Source organism: Podarcis erhardii (genome assembly GCF_964252035.2).
Source record: "Podarcis erhardii genome assembly, chromosome: 7".
In the NCBI taxonomy this organism is placed as follows: Eukaryota; Metazoa; Chordata; class Lepidosauria; order Squamata; family Lacertidae; genus Podarcis; species Podarcis erhardii.
The window spans coordinates 70022368-70046097 of record NC_138511.1 but is presented as its reverse complement, the minus strand read 5'-3'; the positions used below and the strand labels follow the sequence as shown (position 1 = coordinate 70046097).

At 47.8% G+C, this 23730-nt stretch overlaps 1 protein-coding gene across 9 annotated transcripts in view; it reads right to left on the bottom strand.

Moving 5' to 3' along the window:
• The window catches only part of PTPRU (protein tyrosine phosphatase receptor type U), a 389916-nt gene extending 366548 nt beyond the window's left edge, over positions 1–23368 (bottom strand). For 4 of the 9 annotated variants that reach the window (XM_081868652.1, XM_081868653.1, XM_081868655.1 and 1 more), the window contains exon 1: positions 23005–23367. In XM_081868652.1, the coding sequence (XP_081724778.1) occupies positions 23005–23077 (73 nt within the window). In that variant the 5' untranslated portion in view covers positions 23078–23367. Of the gene's footprint in view, positions 1–23004 lie in introns of all 9 variants that reach the window. The other 5 variants (XM_081868654.1, XM_081868656.1, XM_081868657.1 and 2 more) reach the window with 2 other exon arrangements.
• Between the last annotated feature and the right edge of the window lie 362 nt (positions 23369–23730).

Here is a 23730-nt window from a genome sequence, read left to right as displayed (position 1 = left end):
CTAATGGTGGTGTGCCTCGAGATTTTTTTCATGAAACAAGTGTGCCTTTGCCCAAAAAAGGTTGGGAAACACTGAGCTAAGTAACAAGTGACACGTGCAACAAAATGTTGCAGCATGAAAGTGTTCAGGATGGAAGCTGCCCTATTCTACTCCCCTTCCCCAGTTTTCCCCCATACATTCACACCATACATTTAAAGCACCATGCTACCACTTTATGGCTTTCCCCAAAGATTTATGGGAGCTGTAGTTTACTAAGGGTGCTGAGAGTTGTTGGGATGTCCCTATCTCCCCCCCCCCCCCGCCACCAAGCTACAGTTCCCAAAGTGGTTTAACAACCAGTTCCTCTTCACAGGGAACTCTGGAAATTATAGCTCTGTGAAGCCAACAGATACCTCTCAACAACTCTCAGCACCCTTAACAAACCACAGCTCCCAGAATTCTTTGGTGGAAGCCATGACAGTTTAAACTTTTGTCATAGTGCTTTAAATGTACAGTGTGGATGTGGGGTCACAGTGGAAGAAGTGGGGGTTAACCCTTTCCACCTCAAACACTACTGTTAGGGGCAGGAAGGCAGGTAGGAGTCATTCCAGACTCACACACACAGAGCGCTAATGGTAGCTAGATTGGATACTTTGAGTCATGAAAACTGCAGGGAGGGGGAGAATTAAATCTTCTCCCCCGATGCCATGGCCCTGATCCAAATCCCCCCATCCACTCCTCCCCTAGCATGGCTTTGCTTTGTTTTTAAGGACGGCTGATATTCTCAGGAAGCCAGATTCCATAAGAAGCATATGCATCCATATTTTGAAGTTACAGGAGTCTAAGCACTAGCAAGTCCTAAGGATTAGACTAATTGAAGCCATTAGCAATGTCTGCTGTAATGAGATGTAAAAATAATAAAGCGCTTGAAGCATGGAAGAAGGGAGATTAGTGTCATGCTTTGGGGAATCAAAGAACCTCAGGAAGGAAGCTGGTCTTCTGAGGTGACTCCTGGTCAAACAAGGAACAGTATGATCAAACCAAAAACCTAAGCTTCCTGATCAAGAGATGTGTTACATTTGAGTGACAGTCCTTGAACTCTTCTCCAGCCTGCGACTCACTCAGATCAGCCTTCCTCGATGTTTCCGATTATAACCTCCATCAGCCCAAGTCAGCAGAGTTTGTTTCAGCTTGTGAGTTGCTTAGATCAAGCCAGTGCACACCATTCTGGCTGGGGTTGGTACATAGGAGCCAACTCCTAGGGGCTGAGGTCCTGCCAATAAAATACTTGAGGGGGTGGGGGGCAAAGCTGATGGGCACTGCCCTTCAAATAGTGTGCATTCACTGAGTCATGTAATTGATTATGTGGGGTGGGACTTACCTCCCCTCCCCCTTATATTTTGTTCAAGTTGGCACCCCTGGGCTGATGGTACTTGTAGTCCACAGCAACAGGAAGGCACAAGGTTTGCTTAGCTCGAATGTTATTGGACTGCAACTCCAATCAGATGCATAGGATCGCAATGCCAGCCCAAAGCAGCCCTGCAGTGGGGCAGGGGGAGGAATCTGGGTCACGACTGATGGGACTGGGGGAAGGGAATTAACTCTTCCTTCAAAGTTTTCCCGACTTCAATTCTCTCCCCCGCTTTGCAAAGTTGCATGGGTTGTGGAGAGGGACTTGGGATCAGTCCCTCTGATCCCAAGGAAAGTGTTTGGGTTCCTAGTAGCTATGATATGGTTACTAGACATCCCCGTTTCCTGGGTACAGTCCCCGGATTTAATCCATCCCTGGAATGTCCCCAGGTTTCATTTAATGTCCCTGGATTTATATTTTAAGTGTTGTAGATTTATTAGTAGGGAATGAATGTTGTGATTGGTTCAATGGCACAAGACACATCATATGGGGACTTCTGGCAAGGCTAAATGGCGGGTGCCACAGTAGCAAGCAGCTCCTGAAGCCAGTCAGAGCCAACTGCGCTACCAGGCTGGCTCCGGGCTGCTGAGACTGCCACTGCCACTGCAGAGGGGGAACTGGGGACACCCGGTGCGTCAAGTGTGGGAACAGCTGACACACACACCCCTGACCCAAATCGAGCCGGGAGTGAGAGCACCCGGCCACCCAGCCGACTGCCCAGTAGTGCTCTGGGCCCAAGAAAACCCCGGAGCCGACACAGTGAGAAGGAGGAGAGGAGAAGGAGAAGGAAGACAGAGAAAGAGGAAGGAGAAAAAGAGGGGAACCCTGACCTTGCCGAATTGCTGCCGCTGCTGTGAAGGGGAGGTAGGAGAGCAACAAGAGCGCAAGGAAATGTGGCCGAGCCCAGGCCTGACCTGAGCCTACTCCACAGCGGCTAGTGCTCCAAGAGAGCAGGCCAGGGCCCAGAGGAAGGCCGTGTGACAGAGGAGACCACAGAAGAGAAGATATTACTTCTTAATTATTATTTTTAGTAACTTTTTATTAATAACATTTTTTCTCTTTTTTTAAAAAAAAGAAGTGTCCCCAGATTCTTTGAAAAAAATCTGGTAACCTTAAGCTATGAGAACTGCTAGAATTTGCCTCCAGTGGCGCATGGTACCTAAAGTTAACGTTGATCACACAGACAAGAGAACCCTGCATGCTCTTAATCCGACCCTTCCAGGTCCAAAGAACCACTAGACTCAGCAAACCAAGTGCAATGACAAGGAACCAAACTGGACGGCAGCCACAGAGACGTTTGGCTCTTGCGCTAACCTTTGTCAACAAAGAAGCTGACTACGGGGTCAGAGTGACTTTCGAGGGGATTTAAAAAATGCTTCTGTGAGCGATCTTGGCGCATGGTTGCCAGTAAAGGAGAGAGGCATCACTGGATGATGAGGAGATCTCGTTTACCAATAAAGGAAACTTTAACTAGAAATTTTAGCAGGTGAACCCATAATGATAAGCTGGCAGCAACATGCAGCAAGGACACTTGATCGTAAAAGGTTTGCTTCATCTTTTTTTTAAAAAATGGAATGCGCTTACAAGACAAGTGGGAAATGGTGAGAAACCTACATGTTCCCCTAAAATATATGAATGGGTAGAGTTTGGATCCCACCCCATACCATTTTTTATTAGCAAAATTGATTGCTTCATTTTTTAAAAAAAAAAAGCTTCTAAGTGGTTTATCTTATTAATTTATTGCTTCGCTTGGCTGAGAAGTGTGTGGCCTTGGGCCCGTCATTGCCTATCAGCCTAGCCTACTTCCCAGGGTTGTTGCGGGAATTAAATGAGGAAGGGGAAAACCCATGCACTCTACCTTGAGCTTCTTGGAGAAAAGGGTGGGATATAAACACAAATAAAATAATAATAATATAGTAGCTGATCTGGAGGGAGTTTAACACGCAAAAGAGCTTGGCTTTTATTTCCCACATTGCATTATGATGATTATGGCTTTATTGCTTTATTATTTCTGTTCTTGTATTGAGGATCATTATGTTCATTTTTCTTGTCCTATTTTTATGGGTTCCTTATTTTTTTGAAAACATACAATGCTTTCTAAAGCACAGTTGCTGGTGAACTTGAAGGTTTCTGTTCTTATAGTCTATTTGTTTTTATTAGTGGTATTATTATCCCTTTTGGTCACATTAGGACCCCTCTTTTATTTTATTATGTGCTCCCATTATTTATTTCTCCGCTGGTTCCCTCTTGAGCATCACGTCTCTGTAAACTGTCCCAATGTTGAGTCTCTGGCTCTTGTTGCTTGCTCTGCTTTCCTCACTGGGTGTGATTTCAAACTCAGATTTGACAGAGACACCAACTTTTGGCATCATAGTATTGTAGAGTTGGAAGGTGCCCCAAGGATCATCTAGTCCAACCCCCTGCAATGGAGGAATATGCAGGTGGCTCATGTGGGGATCAAACCCATGACCTTGGCATTACCAGCACCAGGCTCCAACCAACTGAGCTAACTGTGCTCCTCCTGTACAACCAAAGAGTCTTGTGGTGTCTTAAAGGCTAACCAGATCTATTGCAGCATGTGATTCTGCAAACCTGGAGCAAAGCATGGTCTCTACCACTGATCTCTGGCCTAGAGGAGGAGCAAATCGGCCAATTTCAGTTTCTCATATTTTTTTTCCATTTGTCAGTTCTTCTCATTTCCACATCAGTTTGTAATTAATTTTTTTAAAGGACCTGAAAACTCATCAGCAAATCTCTCCTAGTATACACATTTGTTGGTGCGACTTTGCCTAACATGCACATTTTTGCAAAGCAATAGGATGCATTTTGTATGTCATTTTCACTCACATATGCGTTAATGTGCCCACTTTAGCCTAGCATGTGTATTTCAGCATATGTAACTTGGTTGCAGAAGTGCAATGCAAAATTCAGGATGGCATGAATTTTGAAAGTTGGCTCTTCTGATGGCCATTTTGGTTGTGAATTAGGCAGGTTCGCCTTAAAAAGCTAATAGATAGATATAGATCGATAGATAGATAGATAGATAGATAGATAGATAGATAGATAGATAGATAGAGATAGATAGATAGATGATAGATAGATAGATAGATGATAGATAGATAGATAGATAGATAGATAGATAGATAGATAGATAGATAGATGATAGATAGATGATAGATAGATAGATAGATAGATAGATAGATAGATAGATGATAGACAGACAAACAGACATCTCCTATCCCTGCTCTGGACCACCCCCAAAACTCAACCTCTCCCCTCATCCCAAGTCCTTTGCAAACAGGGACCTCCCTTACATATCAGGGCCTGCCCTTTGCTCATTCAATTTGTCATGCTAGCTTTTAAGCGCTTGGGGGCTCAGCCCGCAGGGAGGGAATAACAGTTTGCAACTGAACTCTCTCCCCCTGGCCCAGGAGGCAGTCAAGGGGAAAACACGACATGATCCCCAATCAATGGGCATTAGTGATGCTTTAGTGACCTGGAAAGCAGCAGAGGTGGTGGCCTCTGCAACGCAATAGCTCCCAAGGGAACCGCCACTCCCTGGCCTTGCCTGAAACCACCCCCAAGGCTGCCATTGCCCCAAGGGCCAAATCTTTCCAGGGGAGTAGGGGAGAAAGAAGTGAACAGGGCATGGGATTTTTTTCCCTCAAAGATGACTGTTTCCCTCACATTTCTCCTTCCTTCGCATATTCTGTCTTCAGAAGCTTGGGTAGGGTTAGCAGGCTCCAGGGTTCAGCACCAAGACTTGGGTTATGGCGTCCCCCATTCTCAGGGCTTCAGCGCACCTCAAGGGTAAATATCTCAGGGCAAGTCTCAAATGACCACCTTTGAACCTTGGTTCCAGGCGTTTTCCAGAGGTTTTATTTTAAAAGCACTGCTTTGAAGAAGAAAATATTCCTCGTTGTGAAAGAGAAAATACTCCATCATTCTGAAAGAGAAAATATTGCTTGAGGGAGTTTCCCCAATGTTTTCTCGTAAGAAGAGCCTGTTGGATCAGGCCAATGGCCCATCTAATCCTGCGTCCTGTTCTTGAAGTTGCCAGCCAGCAGAAGGAGCCAGTCTCATTTTGCCACCTGAGGCAAAACAGGAAGGCACCACTTCCTCTTCCATTGCAGCCCCACCTGCCTGCCCACCAAAGCCTCACTTACTGGGGTCTCCCAGCAGCAGCTTCCAGTGAGATCTCATGGAACTCTCGTGAGATTTTACTGGAAGCTGCTGGAGAGGTTGTGCACGGCTAAAAATGATGGATCCCGCTTGCTGTCTTGGCTTCTTTGCTCTTTGGGACTGGGGAGGGGAATAATTTTTTTCCCCTTGATTCCCCCCTCTAAAAACTAGGTGCGTCTTGTGGTCCGGTGCATCCTATAGAGCGAAAAATATGGTAATTCGTTCTGGAGGTCGGTTCTTAACCTGAAACTTTTATTAACCTGAGGTACCACTTTAGTTAATGGTGCCACCATACGATTTCTGTTCTCATCCTGAGGTAAAGTTCTTAACCTGAGGTACTATTTCTGGGTTAGTGGAGTCTGTAACCTGAAGTGTCTGTAACCCGAGGTACCACTGTACAATTTTCTTTTAAAAAAGAAAATCAGAGAAGGTAGTTTGTAATGCTGAAACATTGTGTCCCACACAGGTTTATTTTCCTGAGCAATGAGCAAGTCCCCTCTCATGGCAGCACACCCTTCTTCTTCTTCTTCTTCTTGTCTCCCCCCTTAAAGAAAAAAACCCCTCTCCCATCCCTCACACTCCGTTGCCCTGATGAAGACGCACAGGGCAACAGTTGGGGAAGACGCATCTGGCGGATGGAAGCCAAGCCGATTCGTTCCAATCCCTGACCTCAATCCCAAGCAGGCGTTCAAAGAGAGAACGTGCCTGCTCAGTATTCCAGACAATAGCGCTCTCAGCAGGAGAGAGGCAGAGCTAACGTGGAGGCCAGGGAAGAGGATGAATTAACCATGGCTCTCCAGAATACATTACCACACAAACAGGCTGGAACTTTGAGAAAGGATGGTGGCTCAAGCTAGCAGCATTTCCCCCTCCCCACAACACACACCCCATAGCATCTTTTTTTCTCAGCCGGTTGCAGCCCAGCTTTGATCTTCCAACCTACGTTTACACATCACTTGTTGATCAATGGCTGCCAAATGGGGAAGGGCTGTAGCTCAGCGTGGCACAGAACCTCCTTTGAGTGTAGAAGGTCCCCGGTCCCATCCTCAACTTCTCCAGGTAAAGCGGGAAATGTCCCCTGTCCAAAGTCCTAAAATCATAACACTGTACAGTTGGAAGAGAACCCAAGTGTCCTCTAGTCCAATCCCTGGTCCCCACAATGCAGGAATCAATAATCCTTGACAGGCCATCCAACCTCTGTTTACAAACCTCCAAGGAAGGAGAGTCCACCACCTTCCGGGGGGGGGGATCTTTTCCATTGTCAAACACCTCTTGCCCACAGAAAGTTCTTTCTAATGTTTTGTGGGACTCCCCTTTCCTGTGATTTGAATCCATTAGTTTGGGTCCTACCCTCTGGAACAGCAGAAAACAAGCTTGCTCCATCTTGCCTTCAGGTATTTGAAGATGGAGAACTGGTGCCACTGAGTGTACTAACACTAGGGATGGGGGAAACAGGTGCCCTCCAGATGTCACTGACTCCAGCTCCCATCAGCCCCAGCCATCACAGCCAACCATCGGGGATGATGGGAGTTGGAGTCCAGCAGCAGCTGGAAGACCACAGGTTCCTCATCCCTGCACCAAGCTACCCCTCTCTGGGGCATAGCAAAGAAGGCTTTGTGTCACTGTCTGGAGAAGGACCAAAGAACCTTCTCCAGCTCAAGGGGCACACTGCCTTCCGAGCAACCTTCCAGGGGCCACATGCTGGTGGTGGGCGGAGCAATGCGTGCACATGTTATCTTTGTACAGTAGTCTAGCTTCAACACACACTGATCTCTAGCCAGAGAAGCAAAAAGCTTCAAGGGACACTTTTCATCCAAGCAAAGGCATAAAGGAGGGCAAGTGGGAGTTGGCCCATGGAGAGTCCCAAGTGCCTGATTCGCACTCAGGACTGAGGTCTCCCGGAACTGGTCTAGAGCTTCACTCTAACAGCAGCAGTGTTCCTGTTCTGTAAAGATATGGGGCTTAGAAAAGAGAAAGTAAGTCGCAGTCATTTCGAGACCCCCACCATGGCTGTGGGGTCCTGGGCTTGTGCCCCGTAGCTCACTGCTTGCTGTTTCCCTGCCATGGATGCCCTGAAAATGTAGTGTTTGCACAGGACAGAGCTGGCCATGGATTCTTGGTCTGTTCAGCCCTTGTAACATGCTGTGGAATGGAAGCAGTTTTGCCCTACATGGATCTTCCTGCTCACTGCATAAAAAGGTTCTCCCCTCAGGTGGGAAACAGCTCTGGCTTGTTCCAAGAGGTAACAAACATTATTCAAGGAGCACAACAATCAGAAGAAGCAGGAGAGGAGGATCCATTTGCAAATAAAATGACACAGGGGAAAAATATTCCCTTAAATGCTCCAACTTAATGCAGGTAAACCAGACAGTTGAGAGGCTTCTGACTTGTTGCACCAAACAAGGCATTTTCCACCATGGTTGGCAGCTTGCAATCCTGATGTGGGCCACCAAAACCTGAAGGAATTCACACAGAGTGATTAGAGTGTTGAACTAGAACCTAGAAGACCAGGGTCCAGATCCCCGTTGGTTAACACAACTCACTGGACGGTCCCAGTCATGGCCTCATAGCCTAACCTACCTCAAAGGGGTTGTTATGGGGATGGGAGATGAAATACGATACAATACGATATCTTTATTGTCATTGTCCCATACAGAACAATGAAATTAAAAAATCTACATAAGACATTCAAAAACCCCTAAAAACTCTGAAACCCCATTTTAAATAGCTATGTACGTCCCCCTTGAGCTATTTCAGGAAGGATGGGCTATACCTGCCTCGTGCTGCTGCCTTGGCCACCCTCCGAACAACGGCAAGGATGCAAATCCTTTTCATCCTCGTCTTTTTATGAGCCCATTATAAACAGACTATCGTGGATTATAGACGTGATTCTCAGAGTTTAGTAACCTGGAAAAATGTAAATATACATTCAGAGAAATGATCTCCAAGTCACTAACTCAGGAAAGCATTGAGTTGGGGAGAGGCATGCACACTGAGTGGAGGAATGTCAACCACAGCTCCATCCTCAGAGCTGCTCATGAATATTTTCCAATCATGCCTGGATCTAGATCCAGTGGAGAGCCCCTCTTTCCTCCAGCTACCATGGCAGAAGCTGTCAAAGGGAGAGAAATAAGCAGTCCCTCAGACTTCCGGTTTGCTGCGGAGGTAATGGCGGCAAGCTCCATGTCGTCTGCTTAAAGGATGGCATGGTTCTGGCAGCTAGAGCCTTGGAGGTGAGCGCCAGGGCTAGGCGCCCCCCCCCCAAAAAAAAACTCCCCATGGAGGAGGCTGGCCTGAATCCTTGGTTGGTTGGTTGGTTGGGTGGGTGGGTGGGTGTTCTTGGCCTCTGCTGAGCTGCACTTCCCCCTCTTTGGAGCACAGAAGAGGTGCAAGTAATACAGCTGGTCTTGTCTGGTTTCTTTGGCTGGAAGGTGAGATATGTGCCCTTGACAGACCATCTTCATTCCTTGAATGTCCTTCATTCCTTTATGTTCAAAGCAGTAGCTTGGGATTTTGGTTTTTTGAATCTAGAATTAATGAAGTCAACTTTGAGCTGTTGTGATTGCCCGTGCTAGTTTATTCTCAAAGACCCTGCAGCATGCAGAACTACTCCTGGTCCTGGAACTGCTCGGGCTGCTGTGTACCCTTGTTGAGTCGGTCAGTGTAAGCACTGGAGCTGGGGTCCTCAACATGACCATCATGAGGCCCTCATATGGGGAAGGACCATAGCTCAGTGGCAGAGCATCTGCCTTGCAAACAGAAGGTCCCAGGTTCAATCCCAATTATCTCCAGGTGGGGTGGGAGAGACTCCTGATTGAAATCAGTTGCCAGACAGTGAAGACAATACTGAGCAACATTAGGGTTGCCATATGTGCAGAATTTCCTGGACATAGATGGGATTAAGCCATCGGAAACAGTATTCGGGCAGAAACCACCTAAATGTCCTAAATGCTCAACCTCTTTTGTGTCCAGAGCTTCACTTTTTGGAATGTGGCAACCCTAAACATCGACCAATGGTCTGACCTGGTATGAGGCAACTTCTTATGTCCTTCCTATGTCCTTCCTATATGAAGGACATTGGATCCCTAAGTAGCACGGCTGATGGGCAGGAATGGAATGGAATTGTAGTCATTTGTGGGCCTAATTCAATGTGCTCACATTCGTGTTTAAAGTCCTTAAATGATGTAGGCCCCAAATGTCTAAAAGACTGCCTCGCTCCCTACAGACCCTCCCGGGTACAAACAGAAGCAGACAGGGCCCTCGTGGTAGTCCCTCAGCCCTCAGAGGTGGTGAGGAGGGGTTGGCCCGGGACAGAGCCATCTCGGTAGTGGCCCCTCAGTTATGGAACTCCCTCACCTCAGAGGTGGAACTCCCTCCCCACTATACACAATGTCAAGTAGGGCAAAAAGGCATGGCTAGACTAAAAAGGCCTGGCGGGCCAAATGGGAAGGCTGCTTAGGCATACCTAAGCAATTAAAAGATTTTGGTGCCCCCCCTATGTAGCTAATTCAAAATATAAACAATAATAGGCCATAAAATAATTTTTTATTTTTTGAAATGAAACAAAACCTACTGTATGATGGAAAATAATGTTTCTTTTTTTGTACTGTAATTCAACTTGATTTATATCTGGGGGGGGGGAATTCTCCTACTTTTTCTAATTAAAAAGTCTTTTATCAGATCCTCGAAACTAATATTATGTAACACGTCTGCTTCTATACTTAGCAGACATGAGGCATCCAGCCTGCCTTGTTGCATAGTTGTTCTACTGGGATTTTTTAATATACTTCAACTGAGAAAATGAATGCTCAGCTGAGCAATTTGTGACCATTAATGTTAAAAACCTGGCAATGGAAAATTCCTGTGGTGGCCCCCTTCCCTTGATGCCCTAAGCATGTGCTGATGTTGCTTAATGGCTAAGCCAGCCTAGTTCCCATGGGTGGTTTATATACAAAAATAAAATAAAATAAACAGTAAGAGATCAACAAGTAAAATTAAGAGACCCACATAAAGCCAATGAACCTGACTGCAAGCACCATTCCCCATCCCATAATTATCCAACCAACCCTCCAGCTGCCATATTACAACTTTCTGGTGGGAAGTGTCCAACTTTTAACTCTGTTACATTGGTCATCTCTGTCTCCCTTACTACCGGTAACTCTCTCCCTCCCTCCCTCCTCTCTAGTTGAATATTAGGTTGTCTGTTGCTGGAAGGCCTGGCTGTTTCATTTTACAGCAATCCATCATTCCCCAGCAGCACACTTTGGTATTATGGGTTATTTATTTATTTAGATTGCTACCAAGTCCCCATTCATAAATTTTAACAGGTCACGGTTAGCCTGCTGTTGAAACCAATTAATACTACAAGTTGCAGCAAGTGCATAAAGGTGGGCTGAGATCAGGGGCAGAAGCTGCTTTGCCCTAAAAGCAAAATAAGCACCTGTCCCTCTCCAAAGGGCTAGAAACATGCTGGTCCATCAAGCTTAGTACTGTCTGCACAGACTTGCAGCAGCTCTCCAGGGTTTCATGCAGGGGACGTTCCCAGCCCTACCCAGAGATGCCAGAGATTTCTGCGTACAAAGCAGATGCTCTCCCACTGAATTACAGTCCATCCCTAAGCTTTCCTAACACCAGGTGAGTTTGGGGATGGAATGGAGATAGGAAACCAAGCAAAGTTTAGCATTGCGCTGCTCTAGCCTGACTGCTTGTGAGCAGTGTTAGATTCTCATATAAGCTAGGTGCCAAATGGCCCCTTAAACCAGGCTTACATTCGCCAAAAGCGGAATGTCTAGTTGACATTTTGGGGCCATGTGGCCCTGAAGACACATTTTTCTGGGGTTGCAGCGCTCATCTCGCTTTACTGGCTGATGGAGCCAGCGTACAGCTTCTGGGTCATGTGGCCAGCATGACTAAGCTGCTTCTGGTGAACCAGAGGAGTGCACGGAAACGCCATTTACCTTCCCACCGGAGCAGTACCTATTTATCTACTTGCACTTTGACGTGCTTTCGAACTGCTAGGTTGGCAGGAGCAGGGACCAAGCAATGGGAGCTCACCCCGTCGCGGGATTCAAACCGTCGGCCTTCTGATCGGCAAGTCCTAGGCTCTGTGGTTTAACCCACAGTGCCATCCGCGTCCCTCTACTGACTGTAGAAACACTAAAAAGAAAAACCTGTTATATGGCTCTCAATGCAATTTTACACTGATGATTTTATACTGCTCTAAGCGCCCTCTGGTGTCACATATTTATAATGTATTTATAACGTTTTAACTGACCTGTATAGATTAGTCCACAGTGAAGACACCTCTATTAGGCTGAGTGGGACACTGCCCCACTAACCAACCAACATCTGCCTGCATGCCTGCCTGCCTTCTGACTTACAACCAGTCCAGGGGGGTGGGACGGCCTAGCAGCTTCTTTCTCCTTAGTCCCATTGTTGCCAGTGTAGAATGTAGTAGGGAGGAGGAGGACAAAACTAGCTGGCTGCCCCTACTGCTGTGCTCTCTGTCTTTGCCTCACCTGTCCCAATGGGCAATATCTACCACTGATGTTACAAGCAGGTCCTTACATCCAGTGCTTTTTTCTATAAAAACAGTTTAGGGGTACTCTCATTTTCCTACTCATATTGAAACACTGCCCCTCAATGAGGCCAAACTTAGATTCACAAAATGTTTTGGGGTATGCGTACCTCTGCACACACACACACACACACACACCCCGAAAAAAGCACTGCTTACATCCATCTGTGAAACACTGAAGCCTATGGATTGAATAATAATTTGAAGAGGGTCTCATATGGAGGATTTCCCATTGAAGGTCAAGTTACGGACTGGTCCAAGGGCTCTCTGCAGAAGCATCCTCTTCTGTCTCGATAGGCTTCAGGAGGCAGGGGTGGCTGGCAGCCCAGCAATCAGCGCAGGTCAGATTGGGACGGCCACAATGCCTGCAGCACACCATTGCCCTGGGGCATTGTGGGAAATTCAAAAGGCAGTTCCCGGCCAGCTGACACAGTTAATCCAGGACAGGCTTCAGCAGAGCAGGATACCAAGTGCTGGTGCCCATCCAGATTCCTGGATCCGAAAAAGAGGAAGGTGAGTGGAAAACTCGCCCACAATAACCCGGCGGCGGCTGCTTATTCTGCTGGAATTTATTCACTCTCTGGAAGACTCTGGCGGGTCATTTTGAGGAGCAGAAGGGAGCGAAAACAACTTCAGGCTGTTAGGCTTGGCAGAGGAGTAGAGAGTTGATCAGGGCGCTCCCTTCTCCACACCAACCCCCTGCGGACTTCATTTGCATCCCCCCCCCCCGGGTTCAAAAACAAGACTTCTGCATTCCCTGCTCACTTGACTAAGTGCATTTTAAAAGCAACAGACCAGAAGTAGAAGAAAGGCGAAGAAGCCGTTATTCTGTTCACAGAGACGATCATAATTAATACATGAATGAAATCTCAGCAGGCTTCCTAATTACAGCACCCACCATTCTGGCTACATCTGGAAAGGTGGCTGACCCGATTAATATTCAAGCTGCTGCCAGGGCTCCACAGCCCACTCAGGATGCCTTAGGATGCTTGAGGACACCCTGTCACTTAACCCTCCCTCCCGCCATCCCATAGCTTTCTCCTTCCATTCCATCTCTCCGGCGAGGTTGCTTGGCTCTTTGCATGAGGCTCTCTGTCTCAGAATCCCTTCCTAGCAGAGGGGGTTGCAGATTCTCTCTCCTCACCCACATTGTTTAAGGAACAAAGAAGAAGCCTCCTTGTGTTCTCCAGTGATGGTCCAATTAGGACCAAAGGATCAAGGGAAGTTCATTCAAACAGGAACAACACAGTGTTCCATCACAAGGGGTGCAACAGTTGGAGACAACCTTGGAAGCGCAGCCAAGAGGGAATAAGGGCCACCTGCTGATCTTAAGGTTTAGTTGAATGTCGTTCACATAAAAATGCCCTGTTGTCTTTAAAATACATGGTTTTTTATATATTAAAAAAATGCATCTGCAGAGTGGTTTGCAATCTGCACCTTGTTGGTTCCTCACAACAACCCTGCCATGTAGGGCTTTGCTATTCCTATTTTACACAGAAGTGTGAAACTAATACAGTGGTACCTCGGGATGAGAACAGGATCCGTTCTGGAGCCCTGTTCGCATCCTGAACAGAACGTAAGGCACGACTGTGCATCTGTGGGTCACGTTTTGCCGCTTCTGCGCATGCGTGTGATGTCATTTTGACCGTCTGCACATGCGCGAGTGGTGAAACCTGGAAGTAACGCGATCCGTTACTTCGAGGTCGCCACGGAGCACAACCCAAAAATACTTATCCTGAAGCGTATTTATCCACAGGTATGACTGTAATTAAATTGGCTGTGTAGATGTCAAACACTGAAAGCACAAATGCAAAGAATTCTGGGAACTGTAGTTTACTCCCTCACAGAGCTACAATTCCCAGCGCCCTTAACAACTTACAGTCGTGAGAATTCCTGTGGAGGTATATGCAACCCTACTCCAGGCCAAAAGCAAGGCAGTCTTTTGTGAAAACATGAGGGATTAAGCAGGCATATTCTGGTACATGGTTGCTTTGCTATCAAAAACCGAATCAATTCTACAGAAATTACATACATGCCAATTTTCTGGACACTGCTCTGTGGTATGTGAAAACCCTGTATCACCCCTGGTTTAGAGCAGACTACTGGTAAAAGCAAATCTCTTATTTCATCTGTGAAAAGTTGATGGGTAACAGTTTAGGCCCCATAAATTCTGAGCAATATAGTAAAGGTAAAGGGTAAAGGGACCCCTGACCATTAGGTCCAGTCATGGCCGACTCTGGGGTTGCGGCGCTCATCTTGCTTTACTGGTCAAGGGAGCCGGCGTACAGCTTCTGGGTCATGTGGCCAGCATGACTAAGCCACTCCTGGCGAACCAGAGCAGTGCATGGAAACGCCATTTACCTTCCTGCCAGAGCGGTACCTATTTATCTACTTGCACTTTAACGTGCTTTCAAAATGCTAGGTTGGCAGGAGCAGGGACTGAGCAACGGGAGCTCACCCCGTCGTGGGGATTCGAACCGCTGACCTCCTGATCAGCAAGTCCTAGGCTCTGTGGTTTAACCCACAGCGCCACCACGTCCCTTCAGACCAATATAGTAAATCGAGTCTATTTTTAAAACATGCATTCTTGTTTCCAAAACCTCAGCAGACACAAATGACATTGTGAAGTGCATGAGGACTAGAAGCATTTTATTAACAGGCAACACAAAGCAACTCAAAAACACACACTCCCTTCCTCTCCTAACACTGTATTCAGGGATTTCCGTCTGAACTAGCAACAAATAACATAGTCAGCTGCTACTGTCACAACACTGATAGACAGTGGCTCTTCCAGGAAGGGGATGGGGGCCTCTCTCAGCCCTGCTTGAAGCTGCTGGGGATTGAATCTGGGACATTTCGCATGCAAGGCAGATGGCCCACCATGGAGCTACAGCCATTTCCCATTGGGGGTGGGTATCTTGGAGTCCCCACATGGAAATGTTGAGGCGACTGCCAGATCCTGGACGACAACTTGGCAAAGAATAATTACAGCAAACCTCATCGCCTCCAACAGACATTTCCTCCGAATCCTGAATCCAGTCCAAAGTCAACCCCCCACCCACCCACTGAATTTGTAACTCGCATCCAAGTAACATTAGCCAGAGAAGACCTGGCCAATGCACACCCCCCCCCCCAATCCAGCAGGAACCCGAGGAACGTCACTGCAGAAATATGGGATTGTTTATTCTAATGCATCCATCATATCCGGGAGCATTTAGAACTTGGCTGGTTTCCCACACTGCCCCCTCTTTCTAGGCAAGGAACACATCCATGCACAGAACAGTATTTCATTTTCTGTTTGTGTTGCAGAGGCGACACCACACAGTTACTCGGAGCTACAATGGCACACATGCGCCCTGAGTACAGCGCACATTTGTTGCGCTGCCACGGTAATGTTGCCGTGTGCGATGGCAGGAGTTCCTTACACACACAACCCATTGCTGAGGACTGCAGGTAGCAAAACATTGGGAGCTGCCTTACCCCAGGGTCAGACCATTGCTCCATCTAGCTCAGTGCAGATAAGGTAGATAGCGAAAAGTTTTGCTCCCTCTCTCATAAGGCTAGAACTCGTGAATGTTGGAAGGTTTGGGACAGATAAGACAAAGCGCTTCTTTACACAGCACATAGTTAAACTGTGGAACTCACTGTGGCAATCACACAGGGTCCCCGGACGTTTCACCATCTATTGATCCCTGTGCCACCACTTTATTTCTCACTGTCACCACCCTGGCCCTACCTGGTACAATACTGAGTCCAGTCAGGGTTAAATTGAAACATAAACTTCTGTTTATTTATTGCAGTTTAATAAGCATGTGGTTTTATAAATGGTATCGGTCAATTACATTCATGGGGTGCCTATCCAGACCTATAACATCCGCTACCTGCTCTCACTCACTAAACCACCTCTCAGATATTTGTCTTCCTAGCCCCTAACTGTTCCTGACTCAGCTTATTTCGCTACACTAACTCAACCTAACCACAGACTCTATCCCAACTCACTCTCACTCCAACCAACCACCCAACTTCCAACGAACTCCTCATCAAACTCCCCCCTTTGCCCCTCCCAGAGCTGGTTTTATAGTCTCACTGACTCCACCCCCCTAGGTCCTGACTGGGCAACCCGTTTAACTATTTCACCTCCAGCACTCTCTCATATGTTAACGTCACACTCACCCCCACAGGAGGCAATCAGTGCCAGATTAAACCCTGTGGAGGCCCCTAGGCAGTCAAAATCTCAGGGGCACCCCACTCTAGTGGGATAACATTGAACTAAGAAAGCTTGATTGTAATTTTCTTTCAATATCAAATCAATGTTATTTTGATCCGTTGTCGCAGGGCCCCTAAGTGTCATGGGGCCCATAGTCTGGTGCCTACTCTGCCTATTTGGTAATCTGGCAACCGGAGGCAGTGATGGCCACTGACTTAGAAGAGTGGACCAATTCCTGGGTGAGATGGCTACTGAAGGCAGCTGGCCATCACAGCTATGCTCTGCCTCCACAGTGCTAGAAGGGGAGCAATGCTTCTGAATACCATAGTTCTAGTTACAGGTAGGTAGCCGTGTTGGTGTGCCGTAGTCGAAACAAAATTTTAAAAAAATTCCTTCCAGTAGCACCTTAGAGACCAACTAAGTTTGTTATTGGTATGAGCTTCCGTGTGCTCTAAGGTGCTACTGGAAGGAATTTTTTTCTTTTGTTCTGAATACCAGTTGCTGGAAACCACACGAGGGGACAGCGCTCTTGCATCTTGTTGGCCACCATGAGAACAAGATGCTGGACTAGATGAGCCATTGGCCTGATCCAGCAGGCTCCTCTTGTGGCCTTTTTGCTTACTCTGACCAGAGGTCCCACTCCAGGGTTTCAGGCAGTGGCCATTCCCAGCCCTATCTGAAGATGTCAGAGATGGAATCTGGGACCTTCCACATGCAACACCGATGTTCTCTCTCTGAGCGCTGTCTGATATTCACTATTTTCTAGGCTTTTATTTTAACTTGTACTCTACCCTTACCTTAACTATTTTATTTTATTATTTTGTTTTATTTTACAATTCACCCTGGGACCATTTGGCAAAGGGTACATCAGGTCGCATTCAGCAGCCATTATGCTTTACTGCATGGAATCTGCTCCAGGGGCTCTCCCAACTATCTAGAGCTGATCTGGGAGGGTGCAAAGGCACGCAGCCAGGAGGAATTTCTGTTGCACAAGTATGGGAGACATGGTACTCATTCAATGTTTTCATTCCCATAATAGAAGTGGGCGGGGGGGGGGGCATCCCAAAGGATGGCCACTTCCATACAGAATTTGCTTATGCTCTTCCTTTGTGGTTGTTCACCCTTTAAGCCAAAAGCTTCCGCCATTTTTTCCCATGGAATTCATTTTTACCTTTGTCACTGCCCAGTGGTTGGGAATCTGCAGGCGCCTGTGAAAGTTCCATCCTTTTGGTAGACCTAACTGTGACCTCTTAGTCCCCATACCTCACAGTGATGTGCAGAACAATCCTATACTGGTTTTTGGGGGGTGGGGGGAGGAGATGAGGGTTGCCAGGTCTGCAGCATCCCAGCCACTGAGACTTCAGGTTCCGAACCTGAGCCACTGGGGCGACCCCTGGTGATGTCATGAGGATAGGCCATGGTCATTCTCCCTTTATGCTCCCTCCCATCACTGAGCCCTGGAGACAGACGTTAATTGGGAGAGGGGAGGAGGGAATGGAGGAAGGAAGGCAGGCAGACACACACAAACACGGGCCTATGCAATAATTTGTAGCTGGCACCTGCCAGGCTGAAGCTTGCAAGCTGCACACACAGCCATAGAATTGGCAGGGACCCCGAGGGTATTCTAGTCTTCTTAATAATAAAAATTAAAGGCTCTCTCATCCACCTGGAGATTCAGTCCCTCTCCCTGCGACTTGGAGTGGGCCAGGCACACCTGGAGAGTTCAGATCAGCCCTGGGGATCTGGCTGGCAGCCCCAGGGAAGATCAACTGAGTCCAATGGCACTGGCTAAGAGGTGTTTGCAACGTAAATATGTGCAGCTGAAATAAATGCATGTTCTACCACTGCCTATACAGTGGGCAGCCACTGCAGACCAATCCAAAGGTCAGCAGCTAAACGTTGTCTGCAGAGTGTGACTGGAAATCGATCTGCATATGCATGGCTTGTTGGCTCTACACGGTACGTCATGTCAACAAGCAGAAGGCACAACCGGTGGACCTAGCCCCTCTTCGACTACCAGGACATGACAACAAATCATTCCCTCTGTTTCCAATGTTCAGGCTGGGAGCCCCATTGCTGATGGGGCCAAAACATCACGAGCCATCCACAAGCAAGGTGTCAGGCCATCCTGAGGCCAGAAGTAGTTACGAGAGAAATATTTGAGGGAAACACCCTAAGAGGGTTTCATAATCCAAAACATCTGGAGGGCACCAAATTGGGGGAGGCAGCCATGATTGGTGCATGGTGCAGGGGGGGAGCGCTCCTTGCACAGAAGTTGGCACTTGACATTGCAGCCATCAAGTGACCAATGCTCAAGCAGCGACCTGCGTGAGATTCAAGGAAAGAACTTTGCTCATTCCAGAGGAGATTATATATATATATGAACAGCCTCCAAAAAAGGGCAGACTCCCCTTGCCTGTGATGTTCAGGGCTTGATGGAACAAGCTTTCAATCAGTAACAAGTTTGCAGAATCTGCTAATGAGTATGGGTGGCTCACTTCATGCAAACTTATCTAAATCACACAAGAGAAAGACTGTTGCCATATAACCGCATCTGTTTCAGCCAGGCAGCCTGCAGGGCATTCAAAGCAACAGTACTGGTAGAGTTTCTGCTGGTGTGAGTGGCAGGTGGGGGGGGGGGACTCGCTGCAAATTTGTATCACCTGGCGTATCAGGCATTTCCAATCATCAAGGCTCATGTAAGAGGAATGTGGCTCCCCATCAACACTTGAGGAAGAAGGCCTGTAGCTCAGGGATCAGCATCAGATTTGCATGCAGAAGGTCCCGGGTTTGATCCCTGACATCTCTAGGTCGGGCTGGGAGAGAACCCATGGCCTGCCTGAAGCCCTGGAGAGCTGCTGCCAGTCAGTGCAGACAGTACTGAGTTAGATGGGCCAATTGTCTGTGGAAGGCAGCTTTCGATACTCCTACCATTTCTGGTGTAATGAATGCTTGGGTTTATGCAGGGAGAAGCTTTCCTCTGTTCGAGAAAAGACATTGCAGTTGAAGAAAAAAAATCACCACTGAGAAAACCCTATCACAGCCCTCCACTGAAAAGAAAGATGCATATTCCCTATTCATAGACACGCACACATGACAGATAAAAATATGCTTATACTATACAATGCAGGGACATAGGAGGTGGCTGCTTTGTGTGAAGTCAGACCATTGGTCCATCTACCCTGGTACTGTCTACACTGACAGGCAGCAGCTCTCTGGGGTTACAGACAGGGAGTCTCCACTAGCCCTACCTGGAGATGCTGGAGGCGGAACCTGGGACCTTATAAGTGACTCCACCACTGAGTTATCATGGCCCTTTAATTACTTAAAGCCCCAACTCAAGAATATCCCGGCAAGTCCAGATGCTCAAGGACTGCAGAATATAAGCAGGAAATGAAAGTAGAATGCCAAGTTGCTCAAGAACTGGGAGACAGGGCTTTCAGCATGGAGCTCTGCGAAAACATTGCTTTCTCTTCCTCTCCGACAGCAGGAGCCATCCCCCGTGTCAAAACATATCATCCCTTAACAATATTTTTTTGGGGGGGGGGTTACGACTCCCATCACATCTCATGCCGATGGGATTCCAAGAAATCAAGGGGAGGGGGCAGAACACAGGTTCCCCGCCCTTGCTTTAGATACTGCTGGGGGGGGGGTTTCCCTATGCAAGGCCTGCCCCAGCCCCATAGCTGTGCCTTAACTTAGAGAGGCAAGTTCCCACTGCCCCCAAGAGAACTGATTTCAAACTTGCAGTGTCAACCATCCCACACACACTTTAGCAACTGTGCTACAAGGAACACCATGCTTATTATGTTATGTTGATGCAAGTAGCGCTCTGCGAAGAGAAATCCACATGGCCAGGGCACTTGAAGTCCTTCCCCTCTAAGTGGTGGGTGAGGGGCTAAGATCTGGAGGATCCTGAGGTCTGCCATGTACCAACTCCCACCTTGATGAGCAAAAAGCTCACTTCCCTTGTACCCCACATGCCGCAGCTGGGAAAAGGCTAGGCAATAAGAATAAGGCATGTGTGCCCCCCACCCCCAAGAGCATTCCAGAGCCATTCATTCCATCTGGAGGAACTCTCCTCCCTGCTACTGCTGGTAATGAGAAGCAGAAAGGACCCAGAGAAACCTCCACCCGGCGTCCCACCTTCTCAACATCCCTTGATGCCCAAAGGACCAATTGCATGTTAAACCCATTGAAGACTTTTGCACATAGCCTATCAACCCTTCAGTCGTCTGTCACTAGAACCGGTGTTGGTTTCAAATCGCCGGGGCGGCTTTTTAAACTTTAAGAATGCTTGAAAGCTGACGCTGAGCACTGTGCATTTATGCAAGCAGTTGTGGGGGGGACCCAGCTAAACCAGATATGACTTAGGAAGCAAGTGTTTCCAGAACACAGCAAGCAGGGGGTTGTTGCTATGGGGGTGGGGGCAGGTTGCTCCCCCAGCGACACCCACGATCAGGTCAACTGACGTTTGTAGGTTTCCAGACACGGTTCACAAATATATTGGATCGTCAAGCAAAACAGAAACCTCAGTCGGTGAACCGCCGCCAAAAAGTGCCTGCAAAGTGGAATTAAAAAGAAACCACAACACTAGGCTTAGAATGTAGCACTTTGGGGAAAGGAAAAACAACTCTCCACAACCTACAGCTCTTGGTCTCATAAAGGTTTCATTGCAAGCAATATATTTTCAAAGGCGGCATGCAAGTCAGGTGTTGAGATGGCAATATTGGGATGGGATTTTTTAAATAAAAAAAAGTAGAGGTGCCATTAAAAATATTAACTGTTTGACATTTTAAGAAAAATGCTTAGCGGTCTCTTTTGTTCCCTTCTGTGATGTGTTGGTTTAAAGGAAGGAGGTGACTCTCATGGGGGGGGGGGAGAGAGAGAGAGACATTGTGGATGTTCACAGGTCAATAACACAGCAAGTCGTCTATGGAGAACACAGATCTACTCCTAGCAAATAAAGGCAAGTTTGAAGTGGTTGCTCACAGGTCAACAGCACAGGAAGTCATCTGTGCTGAACGCAGATCTATTCCTAGTCCATGCTAAGTAAGTCTGATGTGTCAAAGACATTTCTCCAGCTGTTGTTTTTTTATTATTAAAAAAATGCCAAGGAAAATAAAAGCCAGCCTTTGCTTTCTCAACACAACACACAGAGAGAGTCACACTTTCTACTGCCTTTACAAGCTTTGCAGTAAAAGCAGTGACTGGGGAAAGTCAAAAGTTGGCCCATTTGCTGGTGTTTTACTCTAAGGAAAGGGTTCTCCCTTCCGGATAAAGGCAAATCGAGCAAGCATATTATGCGGCCACTTTCCTCTCGCCCCTGGAACCTCTCTCCTTGTAAAGTACAGTCAAGAAAACATGCAGGGTTAGGGGGGAGAGAAGTACCCCCCAAAGGCACAAGACCCTCGGGGTATGTTGGACACCCCAGGGTATTTCTTAAGGTGGCGATACTTTAAAGGGGTCCCGGTGAAACCGTGGCACACAATCCTCTAAAGGGGGCATCTCAGGACTTATTGCAAGGAGATGGGTAAATGTTTGGGCGCCCCTCTTGAACTGTGAGCCAAAGCAATATCTCATGAAAACCCCTTTTCAGACAGTTTCATCCATAAAGTACTTCATCATCTTCTTCATCATCACTGGACAGGAGAAAGGTCTCTGGCTTGTATCTCTTTTCAAATCATACACATACAAACATATGCATTCGGAAGCGAAATGAGGGAGACAGCTAACCGGTCCTTCCGCCTTATTTCCCCAGAAACACGTTTGCAAGCCTTCGGCAACACATAAGTCTCAGGCTGCGATTCTACACACTCCTACGAGGGAGTAAGCCCCGCTGAATTCAATGGGGCTTACTTCCGAGTAGACGCATTTAGGGTTGCACGGTCAACCGCCGCCGCCGACGAGAAAGTGGACAGAAAAGGGGAAAGGGACCGAGGAAACGCAGATTCAAGCCAAACCCCAAAGGTCTCCAAAATATATCATCTGGGATAGCTGAAAAGCGTCAGATCTGCCGCAGTTTAAAAAGAGTTGGGGGAGATGCCCGGGATATTTGAGGAGGGGGTTGAGATTGAGGGTTGCAGTGAACTCCCCTTAGCCTCAGTGCCTTCTCTAGTCAGCCCAATCCGGAGTTCTGGGGGACCTTAAATCACTTTAGACAGGACCGAAAGCGAGAGCAGGGAAAAGGGAGGAAGTTTTCCCGGTGGCTCGTTTTACAGCCTCTTCCCAAGCAGGAATTTAAACACACACAACGCCCGCCCGCCCCGGCTCTCCAAAAACAACAGCAGCCCGCCACCCTCTTCCCTGGACCACGAACGCCGACGAGGAAATGCGCCACCAGGCAAACAGGTCCGTTTCAAACTCCGGTTTGCCGCCGCCTCCCAAGCGCTGAGAACCCGCCGGCTCGTTCCTTGCGAGACGCCACCGAAGTTAGCGGGAGAAGGAAGGCAGGCAGGCAAAGCAGCGAGGGAGGAGAGCGAAAGCACAAGTTGAGCAACGCAAGTACTGCGCGCAAAGCTCCCGCGAAGCGCCTAGCCAAACTCTCCAAGAAAACAGGCTGCGAAACGCAGCGGCGACCGGAGGGAGCGAGCGGGGCGGAGAAGGGGGCTGCGGGGAGAAAGGACTCGAGGGTCTCGGGGTGCTGACCTGTAGGCGTCTCGGTCTCCAAAGAGCAGATCTGGAAGGTTAACATGAAGATCAAAGCCCGGGTGTTCTGCATGTTGTACGAGAGCAGAAAACCACCCTCCAAAAAAGTTCTTTTTTTCCTCTCTCTTCCAAGCGGCTTGGCGTCCCTCACTCCCTTCTCTCTTTTCTTCCCCGGCTCCTCTTCCTCTCTTTAAATAATTATTTTAAAAAAGAATTATTCTTCGGCCAAAGCTCAGCAGAAGCTTTTTCTCAGAGGCGCGCCGGAAAGTTGCCGAGAGAAGCCATTGATTCCCCCAGTTCCAGCTGAAATAGCAGGAGCCTGATTGGAACCGAAAACCTTCGTCCCCAAAAAAGAGAGAGAGAGAGAAGGGGGGTGAGCAGCACCGAACTGACGTCAGGCTTCCAGGGAAGGGAAGGGAAGAAAAAAGTGCAGGGGGAGAGAGAGAGAGGAGGAGAGAAACGACGGCTCTGAACGGGAGGCGAAGGCCAGCATTGGAAAGGCAGAGGATGCCGCCTGCTGGTCGAAGTGAGGAAGGGCAGGCAAAAGAGCAGGAGGGGGGGCGGGGGACGCAAAACAGGAATGCAGTTCGGAGCCGCTGTTATCTACGTATCTATAAGGCAAGCGCGAGCGCGCGCGTGTGTGTGAATGAGAGAGAGTGAATGAGAGTGAATAGAGCAGCAATTTATATTAAGAACAGAAGAAGAGCTCTGCTGGATCAGGCCCTA